Source organism: Rhea americana, unplaced genomic scaffold (assembly GCF_003343005.1).
Source record: "Rhea americana isolate MKP2758 unplaced genomic scaffold, rheAme1 scaffold_33, whole genome shotgun sequence".
NCBI classification, from domain to species: Eukaryota; Metazoa; Chordata; class Aves; order Rheiformes; family Rheidae; genus Rhea; species Rhea americana.
The window spans coordinates 6233756-6254024 of NW_028186457.1; the positions used below are offsets into that span (position 1 = coordinate 6233756).

At 40.0% G+C, this 20269-nt stretch overlaps 1 protein-coding gene across 2 annotated transcripts in view; it reads right to left on the minus strand.

Moving 5' to 3' along the window:
• MYLK (myosin light chain kinase) overlaps positions 1 to 20269 on the minus strand; it is a 216959-nt gene that overhangs the window by 139460 nt on the left and 57230 nt on the right. Inside the window, exons 1-2 of one of the 2 annotated variants that reach the window (XM_085311027.1) lie at positions 16619 to 16734; positions 10824 to 10981 (exon numbers count right to left, since the gene is read on the minus strand). In XM_085311027.1, the coding sequence (XP_085167153.1) occupies positions 10824 to 10973 (150 nt within the window). In that variant the 5' untranslated portion in view covers positions 10974 to 10981; positions 16619 to 16734. Of the gene's footprint in view, positions 1 to 10823; positions 10982 to 16618; positions 16735 to 20269 lie in introns of those variants that run through there. The other variant, XM_085311026.1, reaches the window with a different exon arrangement.

Below are 20269 nucleotides of genomic sequence, written 5' to 3' on the forward strand. Positions count from 1 at the left end.
AATTACATCAGCTCAAGAATCTCACTACAACATATCCTTAATGTGGAATGGGTAGCCCACAGGTCAGGTTACTAATTTCTGAGTTAAGAAACACGATTTAATTCATTGCTCTACCACCAACTTTTAGTAGGCCTTGGACAGGTCACTTGGAGATAGATCCACAGAAGGACTTTGGAGGCCCAGACTCCAGGCTATCCCTAATATCAATTTCAGTAACTATTTTACTACAGAAACAGTCCATGGAAAACTGGTCACTGAGATAGATGGCCGTATTCCTCCTGCACCATATAGAGTTTGAGCACCTTCCACCCAACATAATCAATTAACTTWGCAATTAGGTTTCCGAACAGGTTGAAAGCTTTGAACTTTAGTCTGAAAAGGACAAAAAACAGGCTTCCTATCATCTCAGGAATCTCATCCTCTAACTACCAGATTACTGACCACAGGAGAGACGAGGAGTACTGCCACATACTCCATCCCAGATATAATGAAAATGAGTTCTCAAGTTTCACAGAAGAATAAATTCAGCATGCTTAGGTAGGCACTTGCACTGAATTAGTCATCTCAGGGACAACCAGTCACTGGAATGCCTTGATTTTCTGGCTCATACTAGTGCAAAAAGCTGTAAAATGTGAGTTCTGACAGCACAGCAAGGGAAGTCATTTCTTCCTCACCAACCACCACCCCAGATAGCAGTCTCACTCCTTTCCAAAAGGTTATTTCCTACACGAGACACCTTCAGATATAGTATTGCGGGCCCCCACACAGCTGACCTGGTGAGCTGAAGCAGTAGCTTCATTCATCTTGCCATGCAGCAGGAGTCAGAAAATGGTTATGGTTCAGGCATCTGGCAAATCTACAGAATTTCTTTCCACAAATAAACAACAGATTTTCATTTCTTTCTAGAAKGAGACAATACTTCATTTTCCACTAGCACTGCAAGTGTTGCTTCCAGAAGCAATAAAAATAATAAACAAATAAATAAGTCTTCTTCCCTGTGAGCTCCTCCTTGGAAAAAGAGAAGCAGCTGGGATTCACCCTTCTTCATCTCAAGGTTTTCCATTCTGTATGTGCGAAGAAYAGGACCTCATCTGTCTAGCACACCTCTTTTATGAAATACACTCCTCAAGCAGAAAGTCTGAGAGTTAGAAAGTCAAATTGGAAGACTAAGGAATGGCCTGAATTTTTTTACACTAGATTCACTGCCTAGTTTCTCTCCTTCATGAATGGGTTCATTTGTACATGATTCACAGAAAACATTATCTTCTATTCAGCATGCACTTCTCCAATGATAGGGATCCAGCAGTTTACATGGCAAGGAGGAGGAAGCGGGGTGGAGTATACTGCTCATTTTTTGGTGTGTGAGGGGTGTTTGTTTGGAGTTTTTTTTTGTTTTTTTTTTTTTTTCTGTGCAGTAGGTTTCCAAACTTCATGTTCCACTCATCAGTGAACAGAACCAAGTAACATATCAAAAGCAGAAATTTTTAGCTTTGGAGTCCAATGATAGAGCGAGTGTGGACTGGACAAATAGCAGTGAATGATGATGAATGTGAATATAAACCTTCTCCACATGTGGCCTTCTGTACAAAGATTCATGTTTGTTGTCTATTAACAACTACTTTCTTTTCTAGATAGGAAAAGCAGGATTGTATCAAAAACTACAATTTGGTTTAATTTAGGCCAGGCAAACTCTCACAACCACATTTACAGGTCATCAGATGCATACTTTGCTATTGAACATGCTCCCAAGGTTGCATGAGGTGGTGAGCCTCCTGCCTCACCTTTGTGGTCACATCAGTCAGACCAAGGCAAGGTACTTGAACAAAGCTGAAGCTTTACTTACTGTTAGAGAAGACAAACATATTATGGTTAGCTGAATACACAATCTGATGAGAAGTAATCCACTCTACCTTTTTTGTCAGCTAGTAAGAGAAAATATGAAGTTCGTATTTCCCCCCACAGGAGACGTCTCTGGAGAGGAAAAAAAAAAAAAAATCTTCCCCTGTTTCACTCCTCTTACTCCAGTACTTCCAGTTACTAGGTCTTCTTCTTTAAGCTTTCAATCTATTACAACCGTGAAAGGAACCAAATGCACAATTCCCCTAAATAAGCAATTTTTAGACATCATAATGATAAGCTGCAGTCATGTTTCATGTGCTGCTAAGAACTTTTATTTAAATAAGAAAGCCCAGTGCTACATGATGAGTTTGCCAGTAGAATTGACCACAACAGAGACTTATGCACTGGCCCAGGGGAAGGGAAAATGGCCTGGAAAAGATGATGATATTTTTCAAATTAAAGGCAGAATTGAAGAATCTAATAAGACTTTGTTGAAATTTAAGAGATTGATGATTAAACATCACGGGACAAGTAAAAAGAAAAACAAGAAAAATTACACTGACCACTTCTACTTTGACTTATACAGTCAATTTCTGAACATACTACTTTTGTCCTGCTATTTAGGATATGCTGATTAGCTCTCTTTCTCTTGGGGTGTATCTCGATTTTCTTTTATTCCTTTTTTGGACATTTTTATCCTCTCTTCCCTACACTGCAGACTTCATGATTACTCTTGGGTGTTTATTCCATCACCATTTCTGTAAAAGACTGAACCTCCTTTACACCACAATACAAATATTTATCTCCTTTTCCTCTGCAAATATTTCAAAACACAACTTAAGAAATTTTTCTTTGATTTATGTTTAAGGACTACAGAAAAATAGCAAGTCCAGAAATCCCTACCAATGAAAACTATTGCCTTCAAAATCAAGTCTAATGGTAAGACACACTTGACAGCATTAGCTGATGTATGTTCTGGCTTGAGTTAAAACAATACTGGTTTGGATAGATAGCATACAAAGTAAGAGATTCTTGTTAACTCCATGTTTATTATTGAGTGGTCCTTAAAAGGGTCTAACCATAGTATTGTTAAAAAAATCAGTTTTTAAAGTTACTTTAATTATTACAGTGGTTCTTAAATCAACCAAAAACAGAGAGCCATTCTGCTTTGTATTGTACAGAGTAGCAAAGAGTCTCTGTCCCAACTGGTTATATATAAACAAAATGGGAAAGAACACCGAAAACAAACAGAATAATAAACATGAGAGTGGCAAACAATGTATTTCTTCCACAGTTTGGGGGTGAGTGGGTCACTGAGAACAGGCTCTATTATATAAACAATCTTGAGAAATGGTGATTAAGAGTAGGTACATAGTATGTCCAGTCTTCCTCAGTCATGGCTTCTTTTCTGCTTAGAAATTTTATCTGGTTGGAATTTGAGGATTTTTAGCCTTATCTGGGATTTCTGAAGGTCTGGCATATCAGAGCAACTCTGCAAAAGCTCTGACCAAACTGAGCTGCCAAACATCCAGAAATCCTGGCTATTGCCTTAGCGCACGCTCAGATCAATTGCAGGTGACAGTGCAGTAAGGTCAGTGTTTCTGGGAAGTGTCCCACACACTTACTGCACACATGCTTCTTCCTGCAAAGTCCTGAATATGATTATGATGCCCATAGGTGTCAGAGAGACAGGTGTGAACTTCTGAGTTGAAGACACCGAGGGGCAGAGTCAGAGCACACAGATCACCGCTCTCATCCAAACTCTTGAGCAGCCACTCCTTCTCCTGCAGTTTTCCTTGAAGGCCATATGATGTGCACATGGCTGCATGTGTAACTTGGTGAAGGGAAGGGTCTTTGCATAACTCTGGAGCAAGATGTTGCCCTGCAGGGAAACAATTTTGATCGAATCCCACTTCGACCACTCCCCAGCAGAGCAGCCACCCACACTTTGGCCATGTTGTCAAAAGCTGAATGTCTTCTGAGTCAATGTTTCTTTATGGCAATACAGGAGTATAAAATAAAGTAATGCATGCATTATTCATGAGAATATGCAAACAGCTTAAATCAGCACTGTGGTAAGTGAGTATAACGTGAAGCAAGTTACACAAAGGAGGATGAAGTAGCTGCAGAAAACTCCAGAGGAAAGATGTGCAATAGGCTGTTCAGGGCCACCTAATTTGTGTTCATTTTCCTACTTTCATAATACGAGAAATGCCTTCAGCTTTATACTCTCCAGTATCTATTTGACACAAAATGTTTGAGCAACTTCTGAATATACAGTAAATGTTTATTTATCAAAATGCTCACTAGCAGGTAGAAAGAATAATCAAGTAAAATCTCCAGTTAAATCAACAATTTTTGTCACTCATTCCTCTTTAAAAAATATGCCTCAGTGTTTCGTATTATGCTTCTGAGAGTATCACAGTGCATGGCAGTTTTACAGATTAAGCACAAGTCCTGCCACTACCTCTCCTCCAGTGTTTGCTTTCATCAGACAACTGTCTCCCACAAAAATATGGATCCTTCCTGAGGTCTTTCCTCATGGGGTCCAGAGCAGTCATCCCTCCAGAAAATACAGATCCAAAACCACTATCAGCGTCATGCAATTAGCTGAGCAGTACATTTAGTAACAGTGAACATCTCATGCCAACAGCAAAGGACTTTGTGCCATGTCCTCGTCCTCTGTCATTATCTGGGCTTCTCTCACTTCGGATCCTACCATCCCGAATGCAGGCATACAATATAATTAAGGCATATTTCTGGAGTGCTTGTGACTGAGGCTTGGAGCACACATTGCTGCCCAAAGTCCAAAGCAAAGAGAAGACGACAGAGGCTTTGCCACTCAACAATGGTATGGCAGCCAGAAGAAAACAAATTTGTTAGATCTCAGTTTTTTTGTTAGCAGGCAAATGAAAATTTTAAAATGCTACGGTAGTTTTCCCCTTCAAACGCTACTTCCTTTCAATACTTCCTCCCTACCCTTTATTTCTTAACCACACGAATTGGTCTCTTTATCATAAAACAGGTAAGTTAAATTTCCCTGCCCCCTCCTATTTCTTCCTATCTAATCTCAGTTTATTTTTTTTCAGGCATCGTGTTTCAAGCAGTATCTGTGCAACCCCCAGCAGCAAGAGAAGCTCAGACATTGGCAAGTTCAAATATGTCATTGGACTTACTGTGAGGAGAAAAAAAAAAAAAAAGGCAGAGACAGAGTGTTGCAACACCGGGGGAGAACTAGAAAGCACATTAACTAGAGACAGGATTTGAMATTGACCTGGCTTACCTGAAAATTTACCGTCCAGTTCACCAACCCTTATTTGAAGGGGAGGGGAGGAGAACAACAGGACAGGAACTACTTAACGGGGAGCAAATACCAAACTACTAAATCCAACATTTACTCAATCTCTGAACCACCTATGTCCATACATGACTCACATGAAACATAGCTCACAGGTTAGAATACTGGACTAGATTTAGTAGTTTGGTATCTCAGTTCTGGCAACACATCATACATGATGGTTTGCATGAAGTAGAAAAAACCCATAATGCACTGTTGCCAACTGCGCAATGCTTCATCCAAGGAGAAAAAAAATTCTTTCCCAGCCCCCTAGGCAATCAGTCTGTGGTCCGTAGCATGACATTTGGCTGTTCTCCTCAAGCAGAGCTTTAGCACAAGTATTCTTTAGACTCATAAAATTAATGACCGTCAATATTACCCTCAAAAATTATACACTTATGCAGCCAAAGGAGGATTAGTTAACTGCTTGCACCAATCAAATGCACAAGGTTAATATCACTCTGAAGAGGGAAGGGTTTGTTGGAAACTGCCACTCTTTGAACTTGCCCATTTTTAAATGCTTGATACTCAGTCACATATCAGAAATGTTCACACCATGCTTTTGATGTAATGACTCTACTGCTATTTAAGTTCATTTAAGTTATGTGTGGGCAGCTAATCACAGAGTTAACAACTGAAAATGATTGTTGAGGTCAACCACTTTTTTTTTTTTTTTTTTTTAAGGCAGCAAGCCTGCAGCAGACTGCTTTATTGGTCTCAGAAGCTGAAGCTTAAAATAGGGAGGAAATGATCAAGAGAATGTGGTTCAGCGGTCAGAGAACAGTGAAGATTCCTGTTTCCTATTCTTGGCTTTTCTATCAGTTTGCTGTATGGAACCTAAACAGATCTCTTAACCTCTCTGTGTCTCTCATACAAAAGTTAGTGTGGATATGGGAAACTGGGATCAAAGTGCTAACATTTGCTGACAGCTTATGTTGGTAGCTAAGAGTTCAGAGCTCTGTTGGGATCAGGCATTACTGCTGCTCTACTCACATACACGCATCACCAGGACTCTGGGATCCCAGAGATTTATTCTACTGCAGAAAACCAAGCTGCTTTCTGAGATTTTCCCAGAGAATCATGAAAGAACCTTTCAGTGCCTCAAAACACAGAAAAGAGAACTGGAGGACTTGCGTGCTACCTTAGTACAAACATGGGAAGGCTCACAAACCCGAGCAAAAGTGGAGCCTAAACACCAGTGTGGGCCAACTCAGGCTAATGGCAACACTCTGGCAGATGCATAGGCAGATGTGAGTGGAATCAGGGCAATATTTAAATAACTGCTAGATTCGACAGTGGAGACATACCTTCCCCTCTAAAAGAATGGGAATGTAGAGCTGAATAAAGTTGTCCAATATTTAGAAGTTCAATTTCTAGATGGAAAGAGGCCTTTACAAGAAAATGGGAGTCTCAGATATAACACAGGCAGCAGCCTTAAGTCGCTGAGCTCACAGTCTTTCAAAGAGCAGGATACTAAGAAAACAGGCTGGATATTTGCTCTGAACAGGATACCAAGAAATCAGGCAGGCAAGCTGGCACAAAACCATGCAAATTTGTAGAAGTCTTATTTCATTTGACTGTATGGAAAATTACATTATTTACATCCAAACCGGTCTATTCCAACTCTTTGAACCTTTGCTATAAAACAGTACATCTAAGTCTAGGAAAGTGGGACAAACTGAAGTTAATTTATTTCTAGACTAGAAACATAGTTAAGGTTCTTACACTTATGGGTCAGCATTGCCATGTGTTCTGTATTGTCATTAAAGTATCCTGCACCGTTGTAGAAAGTGAAATTTATGATCACCCAAAGTCAGGTCAGAAAGGGGACGGAATTCTATCTAATCTGAATTCAAATGGTATCTGTGGCATCAGAATATCACCTTCTCTGATGATTTACAGAGAGTTATTTAGATACTACGGCCAGAATTTCCCTCTTCTCCTGTGTAATACTTGCCACAGAAACTCTTACAGTATTTGCTGCAAAGAAAGAAATCATGAGTCACTATTAGGCCAGTGAAAGTTACGAAATCTAGTGATGCACAATTGAATTAGAAAGACATGCAATCACAATTTAATGCAGTAATGCACTGATAAATTTTTAATTGTGTATTACAATGACTAAGAGATGCAAACAGCTTAAACAAAGCCTGGCAACATTATTTTGGCCTGCTTTTTTTCAGGAGCATCTTAAAGACTCTAACTGACAAGCAAGAATGACTTAGCACAAGGTGGGCGATTACTGCCCTGAGCTGTTCACCCCAGACGTGCTGTTCAGTGAGAAATCCATCAGTCAGCTCCTAACAAACTAGGAATCCACAACACACCACAGTACTTTGGGAAGGTTTCCATAAAAATCAGCTCAGCAACTGATCGATGACCGAGAGGTCTGCRCTGCAGAGGTGAGAGGAGCACTGGGGGAAGGTAACCTTGCCTTTGCTTGACTAAGTGGTTGCACCCCTCAATCAAAGCTCCAGGCCAAAGTTGTGTTCACATGCATGAAAGATGAGAAGCCACTTTTCTACCCAAACGTCACACTAGAAAACAAATCTGCAGTAAGATAGGGATAAATCTGAGGAGATGTTGGTAAGAAAACCAGGGTGGTAGTGGAGGGATTAAGAGAACTTCTGTTAACAGGAATTGCAGTTCCCCTCTATCTCAGATTTCCTATGTTTACAGAAAATTTTTCAATTTCTGAACTGTCCTTCATCTTCAATTGTGTTTCACACATCTTACGTGCTGTTGGAAAGAAAGGCAAAGTTTGAATTTGGAGCTCTCTCCTCCTTGTTCACTTAATGAGAGTACAGGATCATCACAGCATCAGATTTATATCCTGTCTCGGATTCTCAAAATGTTTGTTCTTTCTGATAAGATAAATTCCAATGCAGAGGAACTCTTTGAAGAAAATCTCCTGTCTAGCCATTTTTAAAACTTTTAAGCCTAGTTTAATACTTATACTGTGTGATGAAGTGGAGAATCAGCAACAGTCCTTCATAACATCTGTAGCCTATTTTCCAGGACAGAAAAACCTATGTTCAGTAGCTATCACTATCACTAAATCTTAGTGAATACTGTCCTACTGAACCTCCAGAACGGTTAAGCAATAGAAAAAGCAATATCATACTAGCAGCTAAAGATGGACCCAGATGATACGAGCTGTGTAGACTGCAACCTCATCAGACTGCAGTTATGAAGTGACAGTGTTCCTCCAGCCTGTAGCATTGCGTCCCCTCACCCTGTCACATTACCAGACTAGGAGCAAAAGAACCAAATGCAAGCTCCCCAACCACATTACATTACAAATAACACATCACCCAGACAGTTTGAAGTGGTATGCTCACTACAAAGCTCAGTTTCCTTGCGCAAGGTAGTAAGGAGAACACGCAGTGCTCCATTACTCACTATTTCCAATTATTGTAATGTACATTGTTTGCCCTCCCCCTCCCGCAGAAATGCAAGTTCATATTGCAGCCTCCAGCTAGTTTAGATTCCAGGAAATTTGGAACTGATTCAATGATAAAGATTTGCTGTTTTGTCTACAGCTGTGTTGCACGCTTCTTCTCAGTTATGTTAGCTAAGAGAGGCAAAATGAAGCTCCCCAGGGCAGCAAGCTGCACTGAGCCAAACCAGTCAATGCCCCATGCACAGCGAGAGGCTGAAATGCCAAAGGCAGTGGCCGTAATTGTCTAATCTCAGTTTGCCAAGCAGTGCAATACAACGTAACGTATGCTACTTCCCACAAAGTGATTACAGACCTCGCATGTATTTCAGCAAAGCTGTGGTCTTTATTGCTTAAAGTGCTTTGTAAGTGCTAGGCATTAAGGGCTACTTCATCTACATGACATGCATGTGGCCAGTGTATTATTACAATCCTCATTTTATGGATGGAAAATTAAGGGATTCAGCCATGCTCAAACAGCAAATGGGTAGAACTGGAATTTAAATTTTCAAATATGTTCAAGTCAAGACCTCAACCAAAGCTCAGCTCCTTCAAGGAGCTTGAGTAGAACTGACAGGCTAAACAATAACTCGAGCATTTTATCCAAGCTGTTAGAACAAACCCTTAGACTTCACCCATCCAGCACTCAAGGCAATGATAAAAAGGACAGGAGTATGACACCCAGAAGAATTAATACTTTAAAACTAGATCTGAAAAACTAACAGTTCTTCCCTCCTCCAGTTAAAGCAGTGATTGAACAAGAGTGAACTAACAGGTAACTAGAGTTTATAGTTGCTTCCATTTGACTAATAATAAAAAGCCTGCAGGATGGAACAAAAATTGAAGCAGTATGTCACCCTTTTTCAACTGAATTTGCTACTAAGCAAGGTTAAATAATGGAAAAGGGATATAAGCACAGTAAGCAAAGGAATGCACGTTACGAGCAGCTAGTGTCATATACAGAGAAGGTGTTTCTGACTGTCTTAAAATTCCCATAAAAAGTAAATTGTTCCAAAAAAAATCTAAATGTTTTCTATCAAACTGTTCTATGGCTTAAACACTTTCATTGGAAATATGTACCTTCTATGAAAAATATCAACTTTTCCTCAAAGAAACCCAATCTGAGAACTACAAGTTTTGGTTTTCCATTTTAAAATTGATATACTTYAAAAATTGTTTTTGTGCAGTTTCTAGAGAAAAATCCAGTTTCTAGCCTGATCTTGCATAAACAACAAGGTAAATATCAGGTGCCCCCTACTGGTTCTCTGTTTATGTTAGAGTTTTGAAAGTTATGAACATCCCAAATTCCTTTTAGCCCTTGCATTTGTTACAATGAAGCTGCAGTTTCCTGCCTCTGTCAGATACATCTCATCACTCCGAAGACCAGGACTGCTGTCAGTCAGACAATATAGCTGTCAGCACACAATCAGAGCACAACAGGGACACGAGGAAACTTAAAGGGACAAGAGGAAGAAGTGGCGGCTCCAGGAGAAAGATCTGGGTTAAATGAGAAGAAAGGGAAATAATCAGAACAAGAAAGAGATGATAATCGATACTGAAGTACGAAGAAAATACAGATTCTAATAAGAACAATTCAGTGTCCCAAGCATGAAAGGAAAAGGAGAATCTGGGGTCTCCCCACCATCACCCACACGCTTTATTCCTGTTGATGTAACATGTTTACTTGAACAAATCACTTTCCTCTGAAAAAAACTCCTCCTGCTTTCAGATTAGCTACATGTATTGCAGGTRGTGCGGTTAAATAAAATTTCACAACTTTTCTCCTTGCAGATTCCTAGTTTGCCTACTAGGAAGCATATGCTGCAGCACAGTTACTTTTGTTACATACGAAGTTTTGCAAAGCAGCAGCTTTAGGAGGCAGGGAGATAAATATGCAGTAGAATAACATGTACCATCTCTCATCAGAGCCATCTCTGGAGGCAGTTTTCACTGATAACTAAGCTCAGTGCCTTGGATGTTCATCTAGGTTACACTTAGTAAAACACTCTTCTACTCACAAGCTGACTTGTAGTACTCCTGCCCCCTCTTACTGCCTGCCAGGAGAGGAAACACTGGTGCACTTTTCTAGAGCAAAGGTCCTATAATGCAGACGCAATTAGAAATKTCACTCTTTCTGCAGCCAGCTAAGCAGCTTCAGGAAAGGACAAAAAACAAGCAGACAATCCCTCTATCATCTTCATTTCTTACCTTCCCCTCAAATCTGGCGGTGGCTCCCAGCTGCACTCGGATATTCCGAGGAGGAAGGGTAAATGCTGGTGCTTCTGCTGGCACAGTAGGGCTGAGTGTCAGGGCAGTTTTGGAAACTCGAGTTGATGTCACCAGTTTCACATCCCCCATGATGTGAACTGTAAAACACAGAAATACAGTCATGATACAGAACTTAGAACAATTAATTTATTAATTATCTACATTACAGTTGCAACTAAGAACCAGATTGAGGGCAGACTGTTTCTATATGTTTGCTATATTCATACAGGTAGTAAGAATCTTCAGTCTAAAGTAACAAGTGTTATTTTCTGAGTGGGGAACTGTGACCCAAAAAGATTGCCTGATGTACCTACAGTTGCAGGCAGGGTCACAGCCTTGAACTGAACTCAGATTGAACTCTCAAGTCCCAGACTAGCGCCTTAACCAAAAGCCATCCTTTACAACTACATTAAACTGTAATAACTTACTTCAGGAGGATATTTTCGCAATGTGACTTTGATTTTCCTGGCCTGGAATACACCAAAATTCAGTGAGTCTCAAAAGCAGAGCCAGTGTTAAACAAGTACTTGTGAAATAGAGGCCTCTGTTTGCACTGGATTTAAGCTGCAAGCGGGAATGTGGAAAATCTGATTTTTCATACCATGCTTTAAAGATCTTAAGAAATATCTGGTATCTCCCTCCAAAGCACAGCACTCCTAGTACATAACAGATACTTTTGCAGAAATTCCAACTCTCTAGCTCGCTGCACTTCCCTCTACAGCACACAGACCAGGAAAACAGCAGGAAGACCATAATGCTACAGAAACGGCATTTTAAAACCTCATTACAGAGACCTGTTTCAGAGACACCTCTTTTGCTATTCACCCTATTATTGTCAACGGAAATCAAAAATTTAGGTTTTCCAGGAAAAAAAAAAAAAAAAAAAAGTAGTAGCTCACCCTGATAATTCCTTGAAGAATTTATAAGAATTAGAAGCCCCACTCTAAATGCCTATTTAATAGACTAGCTTAACAGAGAATACAAGAGAGAGATGCCTGACTAACGGATCAATCATGTTGACCGAAGAGAACTTGGCTTCTAGGTTGTAATCCTCTGCCATACAGTCCAACCCATGATGGACTATCTATTTATTCATCTGCTTCTGCTGAAAGTTGCAATAAATAATACTTAAACAAACAGTAAAGTTTCAACTTAAACAAGAGAAAAAGCAATTAAACTGGAGCCACATTATTCCTGACTTATCCACCTAGAATAAAGAATACTTGTTCCAGACAAGGCTGCAGAGGTTTGGAGAGTAGGGGAGGAAAAGTTGTCACATTAAAGAGAGGAACTAYATGCCTTCTGGGCACACCAAGCAGTAGCTGACAGGCTGGACCATCACAACTTGCGTACTTTCCTACTGCTGTCTAGAAGCTCCCATCATTCCCAATCATCTCAGCTCACCTAGATGACGATGCCCACCATGCATAGGGTCATGCTACCTGTATGCATTTGTTTTGTGACCCCATCCTGCCAGGTGCTGAGCTTAGGTGAACATCTTGCTCCTAGGTATGGCAGGAAAACAGCTTTTCCACAGTGTTGCTGGCTAGGGAACATGCCTTCCAGACAGGTTCAGAAAAAAGGGTCCCACTGAGAAAGACGCACTGTATTCCTGGTCCTCACCTGTGGCACAGCCCCGTGCCCCAGGCACAGCCTGGAGTCAGGCAGGAGCTGTAGGGCTGTGTTGCACAGGCTGGACAAGAGGAACATGGCAAAGCTGAGAGAGCGAGCTGCATGCTCTGGGCACACAARTTGGAAGGAATGAGCTTGTTTGGTAAAGTACACAGCAGCTGTGTTGGGCTGCATGTGCTATCAGCCAAGTATTAAAGGAGAATTATGCTCCAAAAGCACTCGTTTTACAAAATGAAGTATCATTTCAAATATCCTATCTACATGGCTTGTTTTTTTTTTATTAAAATTTTCCACATCATTCTTACCTTTCCAGTTTTTCTGTTCCCTGTTGCTTCAAGAAAACAGGGAGGACAGAACAGTTATGCAAAATACATGAAGTACTGTCACAATCACAAAATAAACAAGCTGAAGTAACAACCTAGATAGTGTCATTTTTCTCTAATCACCGTCATCTACAGTATTTTAGCAGGCACACTCAGCAGCAGCAACAAGGAGGAGTTATCTGGATGGAAGAATGATTTAGCTGTTCCTTCCACTTATACTGGTTTTGTTGGCTATTATTGATGGGAATTAACCATACTCAAACATTTTGAAAAAGCTTCTTCAAGATAAGGATAGAAAGATCAAACACTCTAGCATATCATTGCTCTCCAACTGATCCTAACTGATCATCCTAACCATCTCCGAGGAAAGGTATCTGAAAGCTTGGAGCCTCAGTGACTGAGAGCAGGACCTGCACAGCAGCTAAGGCGATGGGGCACTCGGTGTTACAAGCTCCAAGTTATGTGGAAGACTAAGCTTCCAGGCAGCCCTTTCACAGTTCACAGATCTAGTCCCAGGACCCGTGTGTTAATGCTTAAAGGACTGGGTGGTGTTTTCTTGATCACCAGTAGTGCTTGGGTACCTCAGGAGTCCATATTGGTTGTTACATATTTTGCTGATAGTATTTTAGCAGAAAAAGCAGGATTCAGCTACCTAGACATCTCACATAGGCCTTCCTGCCTTTTGCCAAAATAGTACTAGACACCTTTATTATGACTATGCTATCCTAGCCACCTTGTCTGTGCATCTCTCACATCTCATCTGTCCTCTCAAAGACTAGCTCGCCACAAGTCCCTAGCATTCAGACACAGTGATGACATCTGAATTTTCAAAGTAATATTGTCAATATAAAATGAATTAATTCTGTGTCACACAGTAGAAAGCGTGTATTTTGGGAAGTTATTAGTTAAAGCAATGCAGAGGGGGGAAAAAAAACACATTTTTTTTTTTTTTTTTACCACCACCATAAATCTAAGTGGTATTTTCTTTTCACACCCAGACCACACCATGCAAAAGCAAGCTAAATGGCCATGAAAAGGCATTCTTCCAAATCTCAAGATGACTGCACATTTGTTTGCAACTTTTGCACCCAATAAAGCACCTATTCCATGTCTTACCTACTATGACTCTTCATCCAAATCTCCATCTCTTCTCAGAGAAAAGTGACCGAGAACATTTTTTCCAAAATTGACCTGATAATTTAGGAATATGCAACCTCGCTCCTTTTCAATAGGATACATATTCCAGGGTCATATATGTGCTTCTGAAAACTCAGTCTCAGATCACAAGTTTTCCACATAGCACTCTTGACATGCTCATCTCTATGAAAGTACAGTGCACCTGTCTCAAGAAACACATTCTCCACATTTTCCAGAAAGAGATTCAAACGGAAACACCTCTCCTGGAAGTTATCAGTCCAGAAGTTAGACAGCTCATCTGAACTAGTAGCTTTGGCTCCTCCAGAGTCAACAGGGAGTTGCCTCCAGAGACTGTTTTGTTCTAAGATGCAGGAACCACAAAAAGTTTTCTGCTTCACGGTACATACTTATCAGAAACTGTGGTTTGGAAGGCAAATTATCCAAGATACCACTGGTACAAACAACTATTTGCCTGAGAAGTGTGAGAGAATTATTCTTTTAATTAAATATTATTTCACTAAGGACAAAACTCTGAACTCTGCTCTCCATTCAGGTAAAACTGCAGCTTCTCTCACACACTTCCACTAAACTGATGCCTATCAACTCCATGTTGGTCAGCAAGTTTTTGTTAATTGTTTTTTCTTTTCAGATTAAGAGTAAATATTTTTGAAAGAGTAAACTGCTAYAAATGTCAACTGTGATCTTTTGCCACTTTTATGATATAGCATTGATAATTTTCTATCTGCTTATCTGTTCTAGATTGGCCAAAATCCTATTTTAATTTCTATTATTTCCCTTTCTTCTCCAAAGAATTCCCTGAATTTCTCTTTTCCACAGATGATCTTCAGTTTTTCAACATGCTCAACTAACTACTCAATTTCAGTTTTGTTTTCCACACGTTTTTCTCCTCTGAGTTATACCTTTCCGTATCCTGTAAATGCTAAAACTTGCAATGTCTTTGTAGCTGTGAAACTCTTCACTAACAGATCAATCTGCCAATATAAGCCTGCAATAAAACCTCAGACCACTTGCAATAGCAATAGCAATGTGCCAGGTACAATATAGATGAAGACATTGTAATGCAGTTGGTACCTATAAGAAGCCAAAGACAAAACCTATCCTTCCACACACATCTGTATCAACTTTGCMGAGTTCAAAAACGCACATAATGCCTGACTTTTCCTAAAGAGGGGGGAAAATGCAAAATTAAAAAAGACAGAATCCAATTCAAACTTGATATTCACTCACATAAATCAGATGCAACTCTACTCTGGTGTATGCCATCATGCAGGCAAGGGGAAAGGCGGGGGGCGGGGGGGAGGGAAGCAACAGCAGCACATGCCTGGAAAATGCACTGTATCCAACAGGCTCGTCCTCCAAGAGTGCTGTGCTAGGGTAGTGCCCAACAGACTGCTTTGGATGCAAGGTTCTCTGGTTATGAAAGATCCTCTGATGAAAAAAACTGAGGTGAACTCTGATATCATCATCTTCCCACTAATTTCTCTCGTTATTGGATCTAGCCCTACCAAAAAAAGGGTGGGGAGACAGGGAGTGAGCAAGGAGAGAGGAAAAAAAAAAAACACCGCCCGCCCCCCCCCCTCCAAAAAAAGGCAAAAAAGCCCTAAACTGTTAAAATTGTCATTCTTACTTGTCAGGTTACATTTTTATTGCATGTTGTTAACATGCCATAAGCTATGAACAAGTTGATGCCTAATGTTATTGTGGGACTGTAAAGTATGAAATAAAGTAATAGCTAGTCTTTTCCATATGGACATCTTGTATGGATTTAAGTTTTTCTAAATAAAGTGTCCAGAAGAGATTGAATTAACCAATGAATATTAGCTCAAATCAGCACAAGCATTTTTCCAGCAATATAAGCTGGAAACATCCCCATTTAGCAATCTGACTTTAATTAGCTATGGAAGCTGAATATGCTTCTAGTAACTAATTACAAAATCTTTTTTCCGCTTAGAGGATGTCTAACATGCTCCCAAATAAATAAATATTTCCATGTTGTGTGCTTTGGTGTTCCTATGGAACTATCATCTCTGAATATCTTAAGGAAATCATATTAAACAGAACAAATCTTGCTGAAGATTAACATTTGATAGAAAGGAAAAAAAAACAAAAAAAAACAGACATTGTTTTTTTTTTTTTTTTTTTTTTTAATTTAAGCAACTTCCTACAATGATCCTTTCTCCTAGGTATTCCAAGCTTGCTACTGGAAAAGATTTCAAGGATGCTACATGAACCGATAACATTTCATTTCACATGCTGTGTATACCTAGATTACGATCATTAAACAAAATCAACTGAAGTTATAACACAAAAGGTACAAAAAGAAAACCACCATGCAAATGTTGGCTTGCAGAGTAGTGATGCAGTTAGACAGCATTTCTAATCTGGATTTTTTTAATTCCTAATCCTTTCTAAAAAGCACATAAATCCTTACAAATTCTCACAGTGTGCCCTCTAATCTTTCTAATACCAAAGCAGACTAATGCGTTTCAAGTATCTTCTACTGGGAGTAAATCTCCAGCACTCAATACCCAGCTCACAGAAATAAACCCCCAAAAGCAAACACTACGATTTCTACCTTATAGTTTTTGCTCGTTCATTTATTTTATATAAGTAAATACTTACCATCAGCTTCCTACATAATCATTTAATTATACTAATTTCCTTTTACCAAGTCCTTCCTCCGAGGCAGAAGAAAAACGACAGGCAGAGAGGGTGGGTGTATGCGAGAGTGCGAGCGAGCGCGCGCAACTGAGAGGAATCAGAGCTGCCAGTTGAAAAACGATTCGACTTGCTCACTGATATTGCAACTCTACACCTAAGCAGTGCATTTTTACTTGGTCCRGCTATTCTGTTATTTTAACCGCACTGCCCCCGCTAACCTTTGAACCATCTCCGAAATCTGGATAGAATCTTCTGAGCTCTTTAAAAACAGGAGCAGAAGAAGGACAGCCCAGGGGCTGGAGCATTCGTCTGCTGTTTGGGAGTCCTGGTCAAATTCCCTGCTCCGAAATGGGCTGCCTGCATGACCTCAGCCCGGTCACTAAGCCTCTCTTTTGCTGTGGTTCCCCATTTGTAAAGTGGGGATTACTGTACTTCCTTACCACGAAGAAGTGCTGTGAGGATAACTCTATCAGAGGCTGGGAGTCCGGCTACAGTAACAGAACCATATAAATAGTATAACTAGTAAAAGGCACAAGATTACCATAACCTCACAGGAAGCTGGATCTCATTATAGCTTTCCTTTTTTAAATCAACAGGGTGGTGTTTTCAAAAAGCATGCATTTTAAAACACTGTAGGTAAAAACTCATTTCCTTACACAGCTTCACCAAATTCACCAGAGTTTTGCTAGGGTCATGCATTATGCTTCAAAATCTTCTATATTCTAAACCTGCTTGACAGCTTCCCCTTTTCACACACCTTATTTCCTGTGCTACAGCCTCTATCTTTACCGCAAGGACTAACATGTGGTTACCATACATCTGACCTGAACACGCTCTCCACAGAGCTACAGAATTTTTGCAGCCATGACAACTTGTGACCGTCTTGTACCAGTACCCAAGAAACAGCATACAAGGGGATGCATAAACCACGGTGGATCACCAAAGCAATTCAGATTATAAAGTCTTGTGAGGATTTAGCAGAAGAGAAGAGGTTGGAGCAGGAACAGAAAGCAAGAGGCTTGTGTGCCCACTCATTAGCACCACCAGCATAGCCACACTCTCCTATACAGCCTCTCATTCAGATCCCATCATTAAAATGGCCATTTGCCTCTGGTAAGGGAATAGCAACAAGACAGTGCTTCTGCAAGGAGGTTTTATTTAAGTAGGCTGTGCTGCAAGAGAAACAGACCTTTCATCTGCCTAAGGAAACACAAAGCTACTGTCCGCAAATCACGTTTTTCTGATGTTCAGATCTTCTGTGTATCTGTGCTCTGGTACCTGTATGTCCTGCTAAGCTTTGCGGTCAAGAAGAGTATCAGGAGTGTCAGGACACGTACAGGAGCCAGTGAGGTTTTGCATCAGTCCTGACTCAACTTGACTGGTATTTCTTCCTTCTTTGCCTCATACATAAATGATCATCATCTTCCCACTAGTTCTCTGTACACCTAGCCTCCTGAAATGCTCTTTCAAAATTTTCAAGGCATTATCAACCCAGTTCCCTAAGCATCCCAGCAAAATTCAATAGCCAAATCTTCATGCCCAAGTCCAAGAGCCAAAAATTTTGCAAGCTTAAGTTTTTGCAGCTGAAATTGTATAAAATCTCTGGGTATGTTCCCACAAACTGCATTTCTGTAACTGTCTCACACAAATGGGAATTACGGGCTAAATTTCAATTTGTGCAAAAGCTTAGGCCAGCTAAAATGATAGCAAAAAAAGAAAAAACAAAACAAAACAAAGAAGTAAATTACAATATTATTTCAGCTCATCATGTCATAGTTCTTGCCAAAATTAAGTCAGTTCTTAAAACTCCATTATTTCACTGCCTTGAATTTCACACCCAGCAAGTCGTCCACAATTCTCTCCATCAGCATGAATCTTGCTTGTACACAGGAAAAGCGAAAGAGCAGGTTCAAACTGTTCCAGGTTTTCATTTAACAATGCCCCTATACGGTATTCAGATACAATAATATTCTGCAGGCTGCTTTACAGACTGAAACACAAGTCCAAGGGAGATGCATGTGAGACAGCGATAGAGAGTTTGGGCTCTGGAGCGCAGTCGGAGCTTTGAGACTAAGCAGCTAGCCCATTTTCCTCCCCTCCTCCTCCCAAATCCCCTCTTCACATACTTGTTCACCTAAGAGGAGGAGGGACAAGGAACTTTCGTAGTGCTGTGCAATACYTTCCAGCAGTTCAAGTTGCACTGTTTGGAAGAAAGAAAGAACAAGTGTTTTGTGGCAGATTGCCTTTAGTCTGCTGTATGCCTTGGTTATCGTTGCAAGTCCAAGGACAACTTTTCTTACTTTGTCTTGCAGGGTTGCTGCAAGGCTCAGCTCACTAGAGCTTGGGGAATACATAAATCACAGAAGTGGCTGCCATAGAAGTGTCCATTAGTAAAAGTGGCTAATTGTGTGTGATTGTGACCAAACTTTGTAATAAATATCCAACTGTGAAGTCACCCTTTTCTTTGGCAATTCTCTAGAATAGACAAAAAGMTATCTTTTGGTTTATGTGACACTAAAAATTGAATTACTTTTACCAGACCAGAGGTAAAAGTACCACAGAGGTAGGAAGACAGTCTATCTAATCAATCCAATCAATAAATCTGGCCCTTTCACTGTATTTGCACGACTACTGCAGCACAGGCTTTAATCTGAACAGGTTTCCATGGTACAATCACAGTTGCATGAGGAATTTCATCTTCATCTTGCACAAGAGACAAAAATCAGGATGATGGTAACCAATCTATATTTAGTTAAAATAGGCTTATTAGACAACAAGAAGGATGGCAGTCAAACATTTGATTGCTTATGTAAGTCATATAAGAAAAAAACGGTATGTTCTTACCAAGGATAAAGAAAATCATGCCCTCCTCATCCTGTTTATGCCACTTCACGAAAAGTCTGCTAGCAAGGATACGCATTTCTCATGGTAATTTCTCACAGTTTTAACCACTCTCTGATTTTCCCCAGTTTAACAATGCTGTTGAGAGTTCCCAAAGATCTTAAGCCCATAGGGATTTGTACAGATACCCAACTTCACCTACTAACAAGTAGCTATGTTGCTGCCACAGATGATGTCTAACATGAGCCCTGACATATGCTTTACATAGCTGTTCCTTAATGGTTTATTGATAGTAGCTGCAGAGGGTATTTTGGGAACAAGTAAGGATACAGAAAATACATATGTACAGAGTAAAACAGATATATACCTTTGATAACATATATTTGTCTTTTATTATAAACAGACATACTACATTATTCAATTATTCCATAACCACTGAGTATTAAAATTTAAGAAAAAAGATGTCTATTACAAAGCAACTGAACATGTATCTTAGAAGAATTTTAAGGCTAAAAACCTTGAATGCTTAATTTGAAACATCAGATTAAGGAGCAGTAAATCAAGAGAGACCACAAGAAATACAGCTTCTTTGCAGCTGTTTTCTTAGAAGAAACATGAATAACTAAATGTGACATGCATTGGGCAGGTTCAATACAGTATCCATACCTAGGAATTACATTATAGCAGCAAATTGAAGCCAGAGCGAAGCCTAGCTGGCAAACGGGATGCAAGCTGGACTTGTTTTTGCCGATTCCAAAGTGGCTCTCTATA